Source organism: Tympanuchus pallidicinctus, unplaced genomic scaffold (genome assembly GCF_026119805.1).
Source record: "Tympanuchus pallidicinctus isolate F22 unplaced genomic scaffold, pur_lepc_1.0 scaffold38, whole genome shotgun sequence".
Classification (NCBI taxonomy): Eukaryota; Metazoa; Chordata; class Aves; order Galliformes; family Phasianidae; genus Tympanuchus; species Tympanuchus pallidicinctus.
This window is the reverse complement of record NW_026294756.1, coordinates 784,022-801,351: the sequence shown is the minus strand read 5'-3', so window position 1 is coordinate 801,351 and position 17,330 is coordinate 784,022. Positions and strand designations below refer to the sequence as shown.

Here is a 17,330-nt window from a genome sequence, read left to right as displayed (position 1 = left end):
GTTGGGTTGTTGTTGGGGTTGGGTGGTCATTGAGAGCTTGTCTGACTGTTGAGGTTGGGTGGTTGTTCAGGTTGGGTGGTGCCTGGGGTTCCGTGGTGGCTGAGGTTGGGTGGTTGTTGGGCTCCACTGACTGCCCTCAACGCAGGCAGGTCCGTCCCCAGGCCAGGGGCCATGTAACCACGTAACCCAGAAGGCATTTCACGCACGGAGTCCCGATGGAAATCGTTCAGCACCCGGCTGCGGGTCACCGCGAGGCCGCGCTCACAAAACGAGCGGCCGCAGCGCGCAGCCACGGCGCCGTGCGGCTCAGCGCCACCCCCACCCCCATCTCGGACCCAAAGCCGCTCCGCTCCCCCGGGCCGCGGCACCGCGCAGCCGTTCCGGGCGCCGCCACCCGCGGTCCCCGCGTTTCCCGAGGCCGCTCCGCGGTGACCCCCGGCGGTGGCGGAGCGGCTCCCCGATCCCCGCTCGCCGCTGCGCCTTTAACGCGGCGCCCGCCGCCTCCCAGCCCGGCCCGGCCGCGGCGGCGCAGCGAAGATGGCGGAGTCCGGAGGTGCGGAGTTCGGAGCGGAGCGGCCCAGCAGGTGAGCGGGGCCCGGCGCGGCGCGGGGTCGGGGCGGAGCCGCGGGGCCGCGGGGCCGGGAGCGGGGAGCGGCTCGGGTGGGCGCGGGGCGGGCGGGGCTCGCGCTGTACGGCGGGCCGCTCGGCTCCGGCCGCGCCGCGCTTCGTTCTTCCTTCGTTTTCCGCCTCCGCGGCCGGGCCGCCCCGGTCGGCGTTCGTCGCTCCGAGCGCTGCGGGAGCTCCGCGGCTCCGTCAGCGCGGTGCTGGCGCTCAGTTCGGCCCGGCCTGCGGTGCAGCCACGCGGCCCCGAGCGGCACAGCCGGGCGGTGCGGGGCGATGCGGTGCGGGGCGCTCTCCCCGCAGCACGGACGCATCGCGCTGTGCTCTGCGGTTCCTTCAGCACGGAGCCGGCAGCGCTCAGAAGGCCGCGCCGTCCGTCTGTCCGCGGGTCGCTGCCCCGAGGCGCTGCGGGATGGCAGCGGTTTGTTTCGGGCTGGGATGAACCGCCCCGCGATGGGGCAGCGGCCCCGCGGCGCTCTGTGTGTCCGTAGGTTTGTTTTCGTGGATAATTTAAAACTAAAAGCCGGGTGAAACGTGAGAGTGAGAGCCGCTTCTCGCTGGATGTCAGCGTCACGTTTGAAGTGATGGATTTATTGGAGGATATGGGGAGAAGCCTGCGGGGGACACTGGAGACACAGCACGGCCTCCGTGCAGTAAGAGGAGAATCTCAGGGCCCCGTCCGACCCAAAAGTGCCTCCTCGACAGCTCCTTCTGCCCCTGACCTTTTCCACTTACTGAATATTTGCTCTCTGAGGCAGAGGATGGAGCCCTGCCTCGCCGTTCCTTGCACATGCCATTTCGCTGGTGCCGTTACCCAAACAGCACGGGCAGAATTTCCATCTTTGGAATTGCGACCGCGTGGCTCAGGAGGGCAACGTGCCATGCGCTGCCCAGGGCAGGACGAGGGTGCAGGGAGCCCCTCAGCCCCGTGCTCTGAGCATGGCAGGAGCTTTGGGGCTGTGATGGTGTGAAGCGCAGCCACTGCTCTGCACCCGGTTTGTTTGGGACGTGTGCATGCGGGAGAAGCACTCACAGCACGTTTGTGTCCTCTGCAGCATTCTTCTTGCATATTGCTTTGTTGTTTTAACAGCACGTGGTTAGATTTCTTCTTATAAATAAAAGCAAACAGCCCAAATCTTCCCTTTTGAAATAAACTTTGTTGTTTTTTTTCCTCCTTTCCCTGTTAATAGTTTCCTGAGCTACAGCTGGTTTCGTGTTTTGCCTTGCACGGAAGGAGCTGCAGTGTTACCCTGCTGGTGAAGCTGTGCTCGGTGCTGCTCACAGGGATGCACTTTGGGTTTGGTGAGCAGAACCAGCAGCAGAAACTCTGCGGCCGTTGTGCCCTGAGTCGGGGAAGGCAGTGAGATGTGTGAACTGTGCAGCGTTGCTCACAAAGCACCACGTGAGGTCACACAGAGGTACAGGGAAAACATCTTTCGGGTGCATGGATGGATGCCATCACGTAGGCCTTCAAGCAGGAGTTAATTGGGGTGCCCAGATGTGCTGCTGGGGAGGGCTGTGTCTCTCCAGCCTGGGTTGATCCCATGAGGAAAGGAGGGCAGCCGGGCTGTACAAACACTCCTCAAAGCCCTCCCTAATGCTGTTACACGCTGCCGAAAGCGATCCCACCTGTCAAAACCAGAACGGATGGATGGGGGACCTGCAGGTCCCTCTTATCTGTGAGTACATGTGTGTTCACATCGAGAGGAAGGCAGCCTGAGCTCCCCTAACCCCACTGCTCCCAGAGGGACAGCAGGTCGGCAGGGCACGGCGAGGCAATCAGGTGAAGGAGGATCGCAGCAGGGGCTGTCGGCCTCACCTCCGTGCTGCTGTAACCTCGCACGGCTTCGGTCTTTGCTTGGACATTCTTTCCTTTTGCAACCATGCGAAGTTTTGTGTGGTTTGTGCGTCCTGCACTCTGCCACGTGGCAACTGAAAAGCAGATGTAGTTGTTAGATCTGGTAGACATGGAAATGTTTACACTCTGATTGAATCGCTGTAAAAAATCACTGCTGCTTTCTTGTTCAGTGTTGGGAGACTTTTGAGCTGGAGGCTTTATTTAGACCAGAAGAAAAACCCAGTGATTCTGCACAGGTTTTTCTCTTGCTCAGTATTGGTGGCTCTGTAGAGAAGTCTCACACCGTGAGGCGAAGGCTGCAGTGTCTCTTCCAGTTCCTTATTTGTATGGAAGATGAATTCTGGACATGCAGAGGAATCAGTGCAGATGAGGAAAATTGGGGAAGGGCTGTTCTGCACTTGTGGCTGCCCTGGGTTGCGTTGTTGTGGTGTGAGGTGTGCATGGAGCCAAGCTGCCCAGGAAGGTGTGTGGATGTTTGGGATGGGCCCACACCTGTCTGCAGGTACGTGGGAGGTGCAGGTAAGGAGGGAAGCAGCTGCAGGCGGCCGTGGTGGTGAGATCTGCTCATGGAACTGAACTGGAATTGGTGTTACGGTGCCAAGTGCTGGGGCAGCTGTTTGCATCTGCTGCAAGAAGTGCTTTCTCCAGCTTGCTTAAAAGCCATGGTGGGGGTTTCTTGCCCTGCCTGCTGTTCCATCGCTTCGCATTGCTTTTGCTTGAGATCCCTGGCTGCTCGGGGCGGTCGGCTGGAGGGTGGAGGAGTGGAGTGAGGAGGAGCAGCGTGCTGTGGGTCACGGCAGCGTGGCTCTGCTGCTCCCTGCCTGCTCCAGCACCACTCTGTGACCGCACTGCTGTCACCTCTATTGCAGCGCTGCCTGGAAAATGCTGTAGGGTGCTGCAGAAATGGGCTGAGGCGAGCGCTGCTCTGAGGAGCGCATGGTCGGGTTTTGAAGCTGTCCTCAGTTTCTCACGTGGAGCAAAGGGATCAGTGTGGTTGTGTGGGCTGGAGGGGTCCCTTTCTGCTCTGAATTGCAAGAGGGGCTGAAATGGGCCATCCCTGACTGAAGGGTGAAGACTGAAGGAGCTGCTGCCTTGTGATGAGCTGGGAGGCTGGGACGGGACCTGCTGGATTTTTGGCCGGCGCAGGCAGTGCCTCAGAGCAGCTGAGTTCCACCACTCCCTCTCTGAATGCAAAAAAGGGATCCCACCTTGCTGACCACAGTGAAGGCAGCAGCCCAGCCGTGTCCCTTTGGGGTGGTCCTGGTGGCTGTGCTGTGCATCCCAGCACCACTGGGTGCCTCCCAGCTTTTGCTCAGCTGCTGCTGGTGCTGCAGGGGCGGTGGGTGGGGGTGCAGGAGGCACCCGCTGCAGCTCTGGGGGCTGAACGAGGACAGGGATGTGCTGCAGAGGTCTGGGCTTCTGGTACCTCTGATTTGGTCTCGCTTGCTTTCTTTTCAAGCCAGGGTTTGACTGTAAGGGCACGTGGTGGGAGAACCGGCTGCTGGCAGCGCTGCCTTCAAACAGCATCACAGTGCGTTGGGAGCCATGCAGCGTGGGAATATGGTCACAGTGTGTGCAGTGTGAGATCTGCTGTGCTTCTGGTGGTCCTGGAGCTGGGAGCAGGAGGGGGCAGCTGGCTGCACTGCTGCCCATGGCTGCCACAGTGATTTATGTGCTCTGAGTGACTTTTGTGTGGGCTCAGTTTGCTCCAGGCTCAGTGGGATCGGCTTTGGGGCCGACAGGAATCCGATTGCTGTAAGGTTTGGGGATGGCACCTTCAGGCACTGTGAAAGCACAGGTTGGTGGTGGTGGCACTGCTGGTGGTGGCACAGAGATGAGCCTGGCTCTGATGCAGAAGCATTTTGAAGAATCTCGTTCTTTTTTCTTTTCTTTTTCTCACCATTTGTCCGGGTGCAGCCTGTACTGACCATCGCCTCACGTTGAAACTCCACGAGGTGGCACAGAGTTTAATGTGTTCGGATGTCTCGCCCTCCACTTTTTTGTTCCATGCTCCAATGCACCATTTCACCAGCCAGCTTTTGACAGACATCCAGTTTCATTAGCGCTTGTAGCAGAAACCCAAATCCCACCTCCTTTGGCTTGCAGACAACCTACGATGGAAGTCTAGGCAGAATATCTGTGTGTGCGCTGGGTTCTGCCTGCACCCAGTCGGAAAGCAAACAAGAAGGAGATGCAGACATGTTCAAACTTCTCCTGATACAAAAATAACAGTAATATTAAGACAAAGAAGTTGAAAAGACCTCTGCCTTGCAGTTGGGTCCTGGGGGTTTCCTTGGCTCCAGCTTTGGGACAGGTGGGCTGGAGGATGCTGAAGTACAAGCAGTAAGTGGATGGGGAGGACCAGATTCAGAACTGACAGTAGTGACTCTGTATGGTTCTCCCTTCTCCAGACATTAACTGTAACTTTGAGACTGGAAGTTTAAAAGACAAAAGGTTTTTCAAACCGCTGCTGAATTCTCACTGTTCACTTTGAGACGTTTTGCAGAAGACCATTTTTCCCCACAAAGCATGAAATCTTTCTAAAGCTCGAACTCATCCATGATCTTCATCTGAGCACCCCACATGGCGTGTCACTTCTGAACAGAGATGTTGGTCTCAGGCTTTCCACTTGCATTTACTGCTTTTGATGAACAAGAGGGTGTCAACAAGAGGGAAAATGAGTGGAGGCAGAGGAGGGAAAGAGGAGGAATTAAGGGGAGGAGGTGGAAAAGGGAGCAAAGAGGTTTTGCTCACGTGTCTTTCTAAAGATGACGGAACCATTGCCTTCACTCAGTGCGTTAACATTTAATTAGCTGCCGTGCTAATTGCTGTTGCATTTGCTAAGGACTCAATGGCAGGTGCAGTTCCTGGGGGTTCTGTGGCAGTGCTGTGCTGCTGGGGGGCTCCAGGGGCAGCAATCCTTACAGTGCAGCTCTGCTTGCACCCACGGGGCTGCTGTGGCACTGGGGGGGGAGAGCAGGGTGCCAAAAGCTCCTCTTCAGCATTGGGGCATGTGATAGGGAGCCTTAGGATCTGAGATATTGCAGTAACCATGGCTACCGGTGACTTATCTGAGGGAGTTTGACTTTTGTTTTGATTTTATGTGTCTTAATTGTAGTTTAAAAATCAGAACCTGAATGTGTTTTTCACTTAGGCGTGAAACTGAGGGCATTAAATGATTTGCGTTATTGAAGTATCTATAATGCTGCCTTTCAAACTTATTCTTGAGCAGAGCCCTCAATATTCACGCTGTACGTGCTAAATAAAGTCACTGCAGCTTTGTGGTGGTTCTGTTGCTCTCGCCATAAAAGCTGTTGCAGGCTGGAGTGCTCAGAAGGTGCCTGGCCGGCTGTTTTGCAATCCCAAGCCCTTTGTTTATGTGGCACCGCGTACTTTATGTGAACACACACAAGCTGCTGCTTTTCCTCTGTCCTCTTTTGTACCCCAGCCATGCCCCGCGGGGTCCTGCCTTCAGAGCAAGTGTTTACTGTAGAGGCTGGAAGGTTGCCCTGCTTGGAAATCTTGCCAAGCCCCTTGAGTTCCTCCTGTATGAAACATTACCGAGCACCACCTGCCCAGAGAGCAGGAAAACGTGGGTGGATATGAGCAGGGATGCTGAGCAGGGATGCTGAGCAGGGATGCAGAGCGATGCTAGCACCACAACCATCCCTCCTTCCATGGAGGACCATGTGATGAAGGAAGAGTAGCAAAAGGCCAGGCACTTGTGTAGCAAAAGAATTTTTTCTCTTTGATTCCACGGCTGAAGTGTTTCCTGGTGTGGCTCCCTCTGTTTGTACTTGTGCAGGAGTTACAAACACGCTGAAATATGAACTCATGCTTCGTAAGCCTTTAATTCTCGCTTTGATGTTTTTAATCATCAGTACAGATTTGGTTCAAAAAAAAAAAAAAAAGTGAAATGATTCATTAGCTTGAAATGCATCTTGGATTACGGCCGGTGCTGTGCAGAACAGGGGAGGCAGAGCAGGGCCAGCTGTCCTGAGAGCAGAGCACGGGTGAGGCTGAGGTCGGTGCGGCGGGCGGAACGTCGCCATCAGGGCTGGCAGTTCTTGAAGGCCCTCAAATGTCCCAGCCCATCGGCTTTGAGGTCTCGTGAGCATCCAGCCCCGTGTTCTGATGCTTCCTCACTGTATCTGTTTTGGGTCTGACATCAAGCAGTCCTTGCTTGGGAACATGACAGTTAGGATGTGGGCAGCGCTTGGGGTGAGAAGGAGCACACAGCCATGGTGCTGCAATAAGGGCAGCAGCAAGAGGAAAAATTCTGGGCTTGTTTGCCTTCCCTGCCTGCTGTCTGCCTGCAGCAGCTCCCTTAGCCCTCGCTTTCACCTTCTCCTCATGCACGCGGGTTGGTGTCGGTTGTCCCCAAGCTGTGGTCACGGATCTGTGCTGAGCTCTGTCCTGCAGTGACTGGAGAGGATTGAAAGCAATCTGGCTTCAGAACAGTGGCTTGGAGACAAATCCTCTATCCCATTACTTGTCCCTGGCAGTCCCTTCTTGACAACCAGTTGTCAGTGATGTCAGTGGTCTTGGAGAGGGCTGCCCAAGGCAAGTAGTCCGTCTTCTCAGTGTCTGCATTGAAATCCAGCTACGAAACCAACCTGTATCGCCTCCATTTGTGCCGTGGATGCAGCGGTACTCATGTGAAGATGCCTCTTCAGCTCTTCCCATACGGAAAGTGGGGTTTCTGTCCTGGTGAAGTCGCCTTTGTATTGATGTATTCATGTTAAAGACCCCCATCGTGTCGCCGTTGTCAGACAGCCGTGCAGCCCATGGGATGCCGTGGCCGACACTCTTCCTTTTTACATCTTTCAGAGCAGGATTGCAGCGGGGCGCAGCCGTGTTGCTGTGGCACTGCTCAGCCCCACTGCAGCACACTGTGGGCACAGGAGCCCTGCAAAGCTCTGCCGTCTTCTTGAGAGCAAAGATGGAGAAATGAGGAAAATTCCAGAAGCTTGAGAGCCCTGCCTGCACCCATAAGGGCAGGGGGAAGGAGCAGAATAAACACTTTATTGTGCTTGATGAATGGCTTTTATCTCAAAGGATGTTCTGAACTGCTGGGAAGGAGATGCAGCTCCGCTCAAGTTTGTCTGCAAGGCTGCTGCTTCTGTAACAAAGTGTTAAGCAACAAATGCACGGCATATTCATACACTGTGCTTTGGATAGAGGCAGCCTCACAAAGGCACTTTCAAACGTTCAAGGCCTCCTTTTGTGCTGGTTTCCCTCTGGCATCCCACTGCTGCTTTGCTCTCCACCTCCAGCAAGCGGAGCGGAGCTGGGTGCTGATGGGGCTGTGCCTGGGGGTGGCAGCTTCTGCTGCAGGCCCCTTCCTGCCACCCATGCTGCAAACTCTGCTGCTGTTTTCTTCTCCCTCTTTTTCTTCTTTTTTGTTTGTGAAGTTTCCTACTGATTCCTCATGGTTTTTCAGGTTTATCTTGCTTCCAGCTCACATGAGCTTCTTCTGAAATGTCTCTTTCAGAATGAATGAAGCTGGACATTAGCAGTGCTTCTCTTACTGTTGGGTTTTGGTTTGTTTTGCCTCTTTTACCTGGAAGATTGTGTCACTGCTGTGTAATAGGGAGAAAGGACCCATGTGGGGAGCTCTCCTGGGGTTGCTGCTCACAATTACTGGTGAAATGAACTGCAGCACATACAAACTCTTTTCTTGTAGCCCAGAAATATCTTCTCTAAGTTTATTCTCTGGTTATTAGCAGTGGCTGTGGAAGTTAGTTGAGAAAAAAGCAAAGGGAGGGCTGTCTGTTCAGGTGCTGTTTGGAGAGGCACCCCCACGGGGAGGGCTGTGCCATTCTGTGGGTACAGCAGTCGTCTGTGGGTAAATCCTTACGCCAGCACCGGGAAAAGGAGCCAGTGAAGAAAACTGCCATGGGAAGAATCCTGCAGGAGATGGAGCTGAAGGAGGCTGCAGTGAGCTGTGGGGCTGCCATCCCTCGGGTGTGCTTTACCTGTGCATTCAGGGCAGCGAGAGCTGGCCTGGGGAGGGCAGCGTGCAGGACAAGGCCGTTTCCTCACTGTGATGTTGCGGATTGCTCTGAAGAGAGGAGTCAAATGAGTTTGACACGATGAATATTCATGTAGTCGCTCCCTCCAATCGCTTTTTTCCTCCGCCACGGGAGGAGTGGGAGTGCAGAGATGTTTCTTGGCTCTCGAAGTCATGGATAAGGGTCTTGTCAGCAACTGCCTTTCTGCTAATCCTTTCTATTAGGGGAAGGATGTTGTAGCTGGACGGCGTTCTCCATGCTCTGACTCGGAGGGAGGGATTTCAGGGGAAGCACAGCCGAGTGCTGTCAGCCATCCCAGTAAGAACCCGCATGGATTTTGGGGCGCAGTTTCGAAGCAGACTGCAAAAATGCATCGCTGCATCCCGCAGCATCCCAAAGCACTGCGGAGCTGCGTTGGCTCCCCAGGGCTCTGATGGATGTGACAGATGTCCCCTGGCCTGCCTGTTCTCTAAAGCTTGCAGGAAATTGCAGTCTGATAAGTGAGGCAAGTTGCAAGTCCTGTCTATTGTTCCTTATCGTCTGAGGGTTGTTTACAGCCCCATCTTGTTATCCCATCTCCCACACGCTCCTCTGACCTCACCTACTTGTTTGGTCCTCTGTGTGTGGCTCCTGCTGTGGTGGCAGTGGTGATCTCTCCGGGTTGGTTGTTAGCAGATGGTGTGGATTTGTGGACACGAAATGCTGTTTTCCAGATTCGTTGTCATCTATTTGTGATCTTTTTTCACGTCACGCTTCCCTAAAACATCCCTTGAAAACATAGAGCCCCGATAGCAGGTGGCTTCTGAAAAGCTAAGATCCATCCTGAATACTGACTGGTTCTTGTGTGTTTTCTTCCCAGAAGAATTCAGAGAACATGGGATGTTGATCCAGAAAACTAGTTCAGAGTTGGATGAAGTTTGCGAGTGAGCCTCAGATTTCTCCTTCAGTCGGTGTGAGAGCAGCGCACAGCTGTGGGACGCACTGCCCTGGGTTGGCTCAGGAAACCTGCAGCACAACTGGGCTTACCTTCAGGGGAGCACAGAGTGTCGCAGTGTCCTTCCCACTCGTGCAGAGTTGCTGCTGCTGTTCACCTCCAAATGCAGCGTTCTCACCGACAAGTGCATTCGAGGCCAAGTGAACGCAGGAGCGATGCTCCACGCACCGAGGAACATGTGTGAGAGGCATTGGGAAAACCAAGGAAATATTTACACTGGGAGGGGATTGTTTACAGTGCAGTTCAAACAGTTGACGTTAGTTAGAGCAGCCGGTCTGTGCAATATTCTGCTCTTCTCAGGAGGGTCAGGCATAAGGAAAGGATCAAACAGGGCGAGCAGGGCCGTCCTTGGACGGTCCGGAATATCTAACAGCTGCACTTAGGTTAGGTGGTGAGAAGAATAAGCAACTGTGAGTCAGTCTCGTGGTTGAAGTCGAGGTCAGGGTGGACTCTGGGGTAGCAGCAGTGCGTGGACACCTCTGTTCATGGAGATGTTGGCCCTTCTTACTGATGTTTGGCTGGTCCCAAAGCCCACGTGTGCTGCGGCGTGACAGGTTGTCAGTAACACACGAGTGCAAGTGAACGTTTTGGATGTGTCTTTTGTGCTGGGATAAGGGAATACAACCGAGGTACTGATGTCATGATGGTCTGTGTGGCTGTCGAGCTGGGAATTTGCTTTCAAACTGCTTTGTGTTACAGTATCTCCCCCAGCATGCTTTGTAGGTATACCACATATTGTTTTAATTTAAAACCAGCCTGTCTCTCTTGTTCTGTTTTTAGCATGGCTGACAAGAACAGCACCCTGAAATGCACGTTCTCTGCTCCTGGCCACAGCACCACTCTACTGCAGGGACTGGCCTCGCTCCGAGCTCAGGCTCAGCTGCTTGATGTCATCCTCACTATAAATAATGAAGTGTTTCAGGTTCATAAAGTTGTCTTGGCTGCCTGCAGTGACTATTTCAGGTGAGAATCTGATAGGGAAGCAGGCACTGTTACCTCTCCCCTTGGTTTCTGTTTCCCCATCCTCTCCTACCCCGACCTCCCCACCGTGCCCCAGCATCACTCCCCACAGCCCTTTGAGGTATGGTTTGCACCACACGTGTCAGTGGGATTCCCTGGAGGCGTGTGGAGCTGTGGGGTCTGTCCCTCTGCGTTCTGATGAGGTTGTTCTGCCGCAGCCCCTGGGCTGAGACCCATCTCGAGGGCAGATCTTGAAGCCACCCCGAGGAGGATGAGGCGTTTTGTGCGTGTGTTCCCCAGCCCATAGGGAACGGCTGTCCCTCTCTGTGTCTGTAGAAAGCCAAAGCATGGAGATGAGCTTCCTTTGCCAAATGAAGGCACGGTGAACCAATTGCAGAGCAGGGAGTTCAGTCTAAAGTGAAAAATGGAGTTCATCCATCTTGCCTCCATTAAAGTCTTGTCTGACAGTTCTGTGGCACGGGGTTCTCTCCCCATTCAGCAGCCCCTTGACACGCAGGTTCCTTCCTGACCTGAGCAGGTGACCAGGAGCACGGCACGTAGGCCTCGAATATCCCAGTTCTTCAGCTGCTCCAATGGTGTCCTTCTTAAGGACCCTCACATTTTCCAGGCTGTTCCCTTCTCTCTCCCTTCTGACTCCCCTCGGTAACATAAACCTTCCGAGCTTATCGCTCTCCCTAACAGGCATGCAATTAATGATGGAGCTGATCTTCCACCAAATGCTAATAGCACTATTTGTATTCATAAATGCTGTATGCAGTGCCACTGTTAGTGTGTTTTCCCTTGTTGAAATGTAATTGCTGAGTGGGTTTCTTGCTATAAGGTCTGTGGCATTAAGTAAGGTTGTCCTGGGGAACAATGGCAGAATAATCTAGCTTTTGAAAATGCACTTTATGCAGAAGAGGGGAGGGAAAAGAGTGAACTTGAAGCATTTATACCATCAGCGTTTTAAAACCATAACACTTTTTCAAGGAATGGCATTTTATTTGGTGGTTTGTCTTCATCATGGCAACGGCGATGCTTTCCTTTGCTTGTGCACAGCCAGCTCTGTACAGCTAATGCATGAGCACACACACATGCCTGCATCTCCTCTGGGGCAGGGGATCAGGCAGCTTGCTGTTTGGTGACATGGGATCTGCAGGGGGATTTTAGCAGAGTGCTCTCATCTGCTGTATGGACAAATAATTGCGAACAGCGTTCCTGGTCACTCGGTTACAGAAAACTGATTTCATGTGCAGATATTTCCTTATTTAGGTCGTTTAGCTTTCTGTAGGGTTGTGCTGGACGGCAGCAGTTCTTCTAGCCTGGTTTGGACAGGAAACTTGGAACTCCTGTCTTTTGATAGCACTCCCAAGGTATTTCTCTATTCCTGTGTTGATGCTAAAGAGGAAGAAGGTCTGTTCAGCATTTGCTCTGAGCAATTTGTATCTTAAAGTCGTTGCAGCTCTGACAGTGTGCCTTCACAGTGAATTCACCTCTCAGACATGAAAAAGTAGGTTATCAATGGTGAAAAAATGGCCTAAAATGTGCAGGCAGTTTGAACGGTCTTTGGTGTGACAGCCTTTGTAGGCTTGCTGTGATGTTTGTACAGCGATGCTGGGTGGTGAAACCACGTGTCACCGTTCTTCAGCAACCTGGTTTGACTTTGCCTTCCGCAGAATCGCTCTGCTGCTGCTTGTTGAATGCTACACACAGCGCAAACCTTTGCCCCCCAGCCACCAATATGTAACAAAAACTGCTGAAACGTAATGTAAACCTATAAAAAACAATGTGCACTTATGTCCCCATCACGCCTGCAGGCCCCGTGCCTGGGAAACGCAGCCCTGCTTCAGAGCAGCAGTTTATGAGATGCCTGCGCAGTGCTCGGCGTGGTATGCGCTTCCTGTGGAATTTAGAAGCCTCCCAAGGAGGTGATCGAGGGCCTAATCTCAGCCTGGCCTGGTCAACTGATGTGCTTGCAGCTGTGCTGTAAGAAAATCGTTGTGTTTTTTTCTTTTTTAATTGCCTTCCAGCCCCCTGCTGTCGTACTGCAACATAACAGACGTTTTCTGAAGTGGTCGCAACTCCTGTTTTCATAAGGCATTGGGAAGGAGCCTTGGAGAGGAGGTTCTGTTGTAATGACCAAAGCCTTGTGTAAATTCTGTTTGCAATGGCAGCGTTGAAGCCCTTGGCAAACTCACCTCCGGTGCGATGGCGTTGCCTGAAGGCCCCTCTCAGGCCAGCTCAGGGGCTCGCTGACTTCTGAGCATGGATGTCTCCCCAAAGTATTTTCTTCTTTACGCTCACAAATCCTGCATAGTTGAAAATCAGGAAGTTAGAGTTACGGATGCCAGCCTGTGCTGCTGCAGATCCCACTGTTGCTTTTGGCTGCTGAATATCAAGGCTCCTTTGGTCCAGCACACAGCGCTCCCTGCTCTGATGGCTCTGACCACTTCCTGGCGCTTTGTCCTGGGAACCATTCCTGCATCCAGTGCCGGTGAAGCAGCACTGACAAACCCAACTGCGATAGCTGAATGTGACTTCTCAGTGCGTTGTTTATGCAAGCTGTATATCAGTAATTGCATGCTCTTTTTTTTCTTTTTTCTCCCGGCTTTTAGAGATTTAGCCTTGATTTATTCCCCCCCCCCCCATCCTTCCTAAGAGGTTCAGTATGTTTAAAAAAAATGAGAAGTATTACATCATTGACGCGCTATTAAAGAGGGGGAAATTTTTGTTTGTGTTCTTGACCTCCAGGGCGATGTTCACAGGCGGGATGAGAGAAGCCAGCCAAGACGTGATCGAACTGAAAGGTGTATCTGCAAAGGGACTGAAACACATCATAGACTTCGCGTACAGTGCTGAAGTGACTCTGGATCTTGACTGCATTCAGGACGTTCTGGGAGCTGCTGTCTTCCTCCAGATGGTGCCTGTCGTGGAGCTCTGCGAGGAATTCCTGAAATCTGCCATGAGCGTAGAAACGTGTCTCAATATCGGGCAGATGGCCACCACCTTTAGCCTCGCCTCCTTAAAGGAATCCGTCGATGCATTCACCTTCAGGCATTTCCTCCAGATCTCCGAGGAGGAGGATTTCCTCCACCTGCCTCTGGAGCGCCTCGTTTTCTTCCTGCAGAGCAATAAGCTGCAAAGCTGCAGCGAGATCGACCTGTTCCGCGCCGCCGTCCGCTGGCTGCAGTACGACCCCACGCGCCGTGCCAGCGCCAGCCAGGTGCTCTGCCACATCCGCTTCCCGCTCATGAAGTCCTCCGAGCTGGTGGACAACGTGCAGACCTTTGACATCATGGTGGAGGACGTCCTGTGCCGGCAGTACTTGCTGGAGGCCTTCAATTACCAGATCCTGCCTTTCCGGCAGCACGAGATGCAGTCCCCCCGCACCACCATCCGCTCCGACGTCCTGTCCCTCGTCACCTTCGGCGGCACTCCTTACACCGACAACGACCGCACCGTCAGCTGCAAGGTGTTCTGCCTGCCTGACGCCGGCGGGCGCCAGTTCAAGGAGCTGACGGAGATGGAGGTGGGCAGCAGCCATTCCTGCGTGGCCGTGCTGGACAACTTTGTCTACATCGTAGGGGGGCAACACCTGCAGTACCGGAGCGGCGAAGGAGCGGTTGATATCTGCTACCGTTACGATCCTCACCTCAACCAGTGGCTGCGAATCCAGGCCATGCAGGAGAGCAGGATCCAGTTCCAGCTGAACGTCCTGCACGGCATGGTGTACGCCACGGGCGGGAGGAACCGCTCGGGGAGCTTGGCTTCTGTGGAGAAGTACTGCCCCAAAGACAACGAGTGGACTTACGTGTGCTCCCTGAAGCGCAGGACGTGGGGGCACGCCGGGGCCACGGTGGGGGACAAGCTGTACATATCGGGTGGGTACGGGATTTCGGTGGAAGATAAAAAGGCCCTGCACTGCTACGACCCGGCCGCGGATCAGTGGGAGTTTAAAACCCCGATGAACGAACCCAGAGTCCTGCATGCCATGGTCAGTGCAAATAATAGGATTTACGCTCTGGGAGGCCGCATGGACCACGTTGACCGTTGTTTCGATGTTTTGGCCGTGGAATATTATGTGCCTGAAACAGACCAATGGACAACAGTGAGCCCCATGCGCGCAGGTCAGTCGGAAGCCGGCTGTTGTTTGCTAGAAAAAAAGATTTACATCGTAGGGGGGTACAACTGGCATCTGAACAACGTCACGAGCATTGTGCAGGTGTACAACACAGAAACTGATGAATGGGAAAGGGACCTGCATTTTCCAGAGTCTTTTGCTGGGATAGCATGTGCTCCTGTGATACTGCCACAGATCACGACGCAGAGATAACTGAGCTGCTGTGCTGGCCGTGGGGTCGCCTCGTGTTGCATGTCGTTGGGATGGCGTGTCGTTTTCCTTGTTTGCAAATGGCATCGTGCGTTTTCTGGGCGAGGGAAGGAGAAAAATAGCTTGCGTTCCCTCCTCTGTGAAGTCCCTCCTCTTCTCTTACATAGTGTTCTGGCAAGCGTGCTTTGTCAGAAGCACTTGTCAGCTAGTTAGACTTAGCAGATGTTACAGCTGGAAAAAGCTTTTCTCTTTTTTTCTTTATCTGAAAAGTGTGTGTGTGGGGAGGGGGGTGGGAATGCATTCTGCCAACTTTCCATATTTTTAACAATATTACACATTGCAAACATTGACAGCTCAGGAGTCACTAAGTACTGTGGTATGTTTCAAAGAGTTCAGGTGTGATTTTTACTAATAGCTCCAAAAATCATTGTGTGTCGATTTGTTGTTTTTTAGCAAAGAAAAAAAAACCAAAACCTGTATAACACACTGACCTCCAGAAGCAATAAAGAGACAGCGGGAGCTGGAAGAGCTCAGGTGCTTGGGCTGGGAAAGCAGATCCTTGCTTTTCAGAGGTGATTTGCTTTGTTTTTCCCCTCGTACAAGGGGAATGCTTACCCCTGCACACCTCTAGCCTCTGTTGGTTCTTCCCTGTTTGGATTACACCACAATTCCAGATCCCCTGCTCACCCCCTCCGGACATCAGCATGATATTCTTGTCCAGAAATTCTCCCTTAACTGGGGCATCCTTGGTTCACAGCACTAAAGCCATGTTGATAACTTGATCACACAGAAACGAGCACGATTTTTTATAGCTGCCAAAAATTTGTTTGGCTTCACTGGCAATAAGAGCTCGGCAGCTGCTGTCTGGGCTGACCCAACACAGGCTGAAGCAGGGAGCACCCAGGGGCTGCGCAGGACCTGCCTGCACGCATCACCCAGCCCGTTCTGCACAGGGAGGTGGGTGCTGCTCATTCACCTGCTGGAGGGTTTTCTCTCTTGACTTGTAAAGAGGAGCCTGGGTTTCGTGACGAGATGGAAGTCCAGGCGAATGGCCTCTGTTGCTGGTGGGTGTTTTAAATTAAGAGATTGGTTTCAAGACGGCTCTGTCATTTTTGTGAAATTCTGCTGCACAGAATACTGTTATTTCTTGAACTGTCCTTTCCTCCAAGCCATTTTTTTTCTAATTAATTTTGACTGAGAAATGAAGTTGAAGTTTCTTCCTTTACCAGGCATTCTGTTTCAAGGGCTTTGTTTTGTACCTGTGGAAGTTGGGTTTTGATGGAGGTAGCCTTCTTTTCAGAGAAACTGTTGCGTTCTGCTGGTTAAATAAATGCCGTGCTGTAACCCTTAGAGACAACGTCTGATGTCTGTGTGGCGGATGAATCACTCATCAGGGCTGTGCAAAGCATGAACTCCGTACCTCAGATTCACTTAAGGATATTTCTGACCATGGAAGCACTTTTGAGTGCTCAGACCTCAGCTCATTTCTGCATTTGAAATTTCAGTTAAAATGATGCACAGTTTGGTTTGTTTCTATCTATCTGCTGGTTTGCCAATAATAAATGGATGGAAAGTGCTCGCTGGTGTTCAGAATGCTGAAGTCAAGTGGGCAAGCTCTGCTTCTGTGGTGTGCAGTGCAGCCAGCTCTCCTGGTGCCACCGCTCCCATCTGTGGGCACTGCAGAGCAGGTGCTGAGAACGGTTTCCACGTCCTCTCGCTGGGACTTGCAGCACTGTGCTGCAGGGTTCCACCTCTCCTGGTTACCAGGACGTTCTTTTGATAGCGATATAAACAATTATTTTTTGTAACGTGGCCTGGAAGGACTCCAGCTGCTCTGAATTGAGCACAGGCTGGCAAAAGTATTTGTGACAGTGGTATGATCTGTACTGATGGCGTTTGTTCGACTCCTGTGAAGTGCAAAGCTGTGGCTCTGGGCCGCTCCATGCATACCCTGTGTGGTATCCTGAGAATAAACTGCTTCGATTCTCTGCGCTGAATGAATCTGATGGCTGGATCGGGCTCTTGGTGAACGCTGAAGTGATCTGGCTCTGCGGATGGACTGGAGCAAGTGCAGCTGAGGATGCTCTGCCTGAGGAGCAAGGAGGCAGGGCTCCGCTCTTCTTCAAGAATGAACAAAGCCAGCTAAATGTTTGATTGCACTCAGAGCCATTTATTAGTCTCAGAGCTGCAGTAAATGCTGTCGGGGTAAAACCTGATTTGGTATGTTTGAAAATACCTTTGAACAGATGGAGACCGGCGAGAGCACAGCATCGTTAGCTCAGGTATTCGCGGTGCGTGTGCCGTCAGGGCCGCTGTCGGGGCTGGGATAAGAGCTTCTGTCTTCTCTGATGTTTTATGGGCCTGAAATTGTGCTTAAAACTATAAAGGAAGAAAGCACTAGAACTCTTGGCAGGGTGCAGAACAGCTAGAGCTGGGGAATGTCTGCATCCTATTAATGGTGTCACTGACCCTTTTCCAGAGGGTCTGCCGGCTCGGCAATCCACTGTCATTTCTCCCTGCACAGAACCTCACTAATTCGTGCAGACGTGGCCC

The 17,330-nt window shown here is 52.8% G+C and overlaps 1 protein-coding gene across 2 annotated transcripts; it reads left to right on the top strand.

Moving 5' to 3' along the window:
• Positions 1-370: 370 nt before the first annotated feature.
• Positions 371-16,353, top strand: KLHL26 (kelch like family member 26). Of its 2 annotated transcripts, XM_052699831.1 has the most exons (3): positions 373-584; positions 10,268-10,450; positions 13,199-16,353. In XM_052699831.1, exons 1-3 carry the CDS (start codon positions 538-540, stop codon positions 14,778-14,780), a joined length of 1,812 nt encoding a protein of 603 aa, XP_052555791.1. In that variant the 5' UTR covers positions 373-537; the 3' UTR covers positions 14,781-16,353. The 2 variants fall into 2 exon arrangements, with proteins under 2 accessions (XP_052555792.1, XP_052555791.1); XM_052699832.1 differs by lacking the exon at positions 10,268-10,450 and having other exon boundaries at positions 371-584.
• The last annotated feature ends 977 nt before the right edge of the window (positions 16,354-17,330 follow it).

What these genes read in the sequence shown, in the direction of transcription:
- KLHL26 (XM_052699831.1), top strand. Translation starts at nt 538, where the DNA reads ATGGCGGAGTCCGGAGGTGCGGAGTTCGGAGCGGAGCGGCCCAGCAG. An exon ending in GGAGCGGAGCGGCCCAGCAG is followed by an intron (nt 585 to 10,267) that starts GTGAGCGGGGCC and finishes TTCTGTTTTTAG; the next exon opens with CATGGCTGACAAGAACAGCA. An exon ending in GCCTGCAGTGACTATTTCAG is followed by an intron (nt 10,451 to 13,198) that starts GTGAGAATCTGA and finishes CTTGACCTCCAG; the next exon opens with GGCGATGTTCACAGGCGGGA.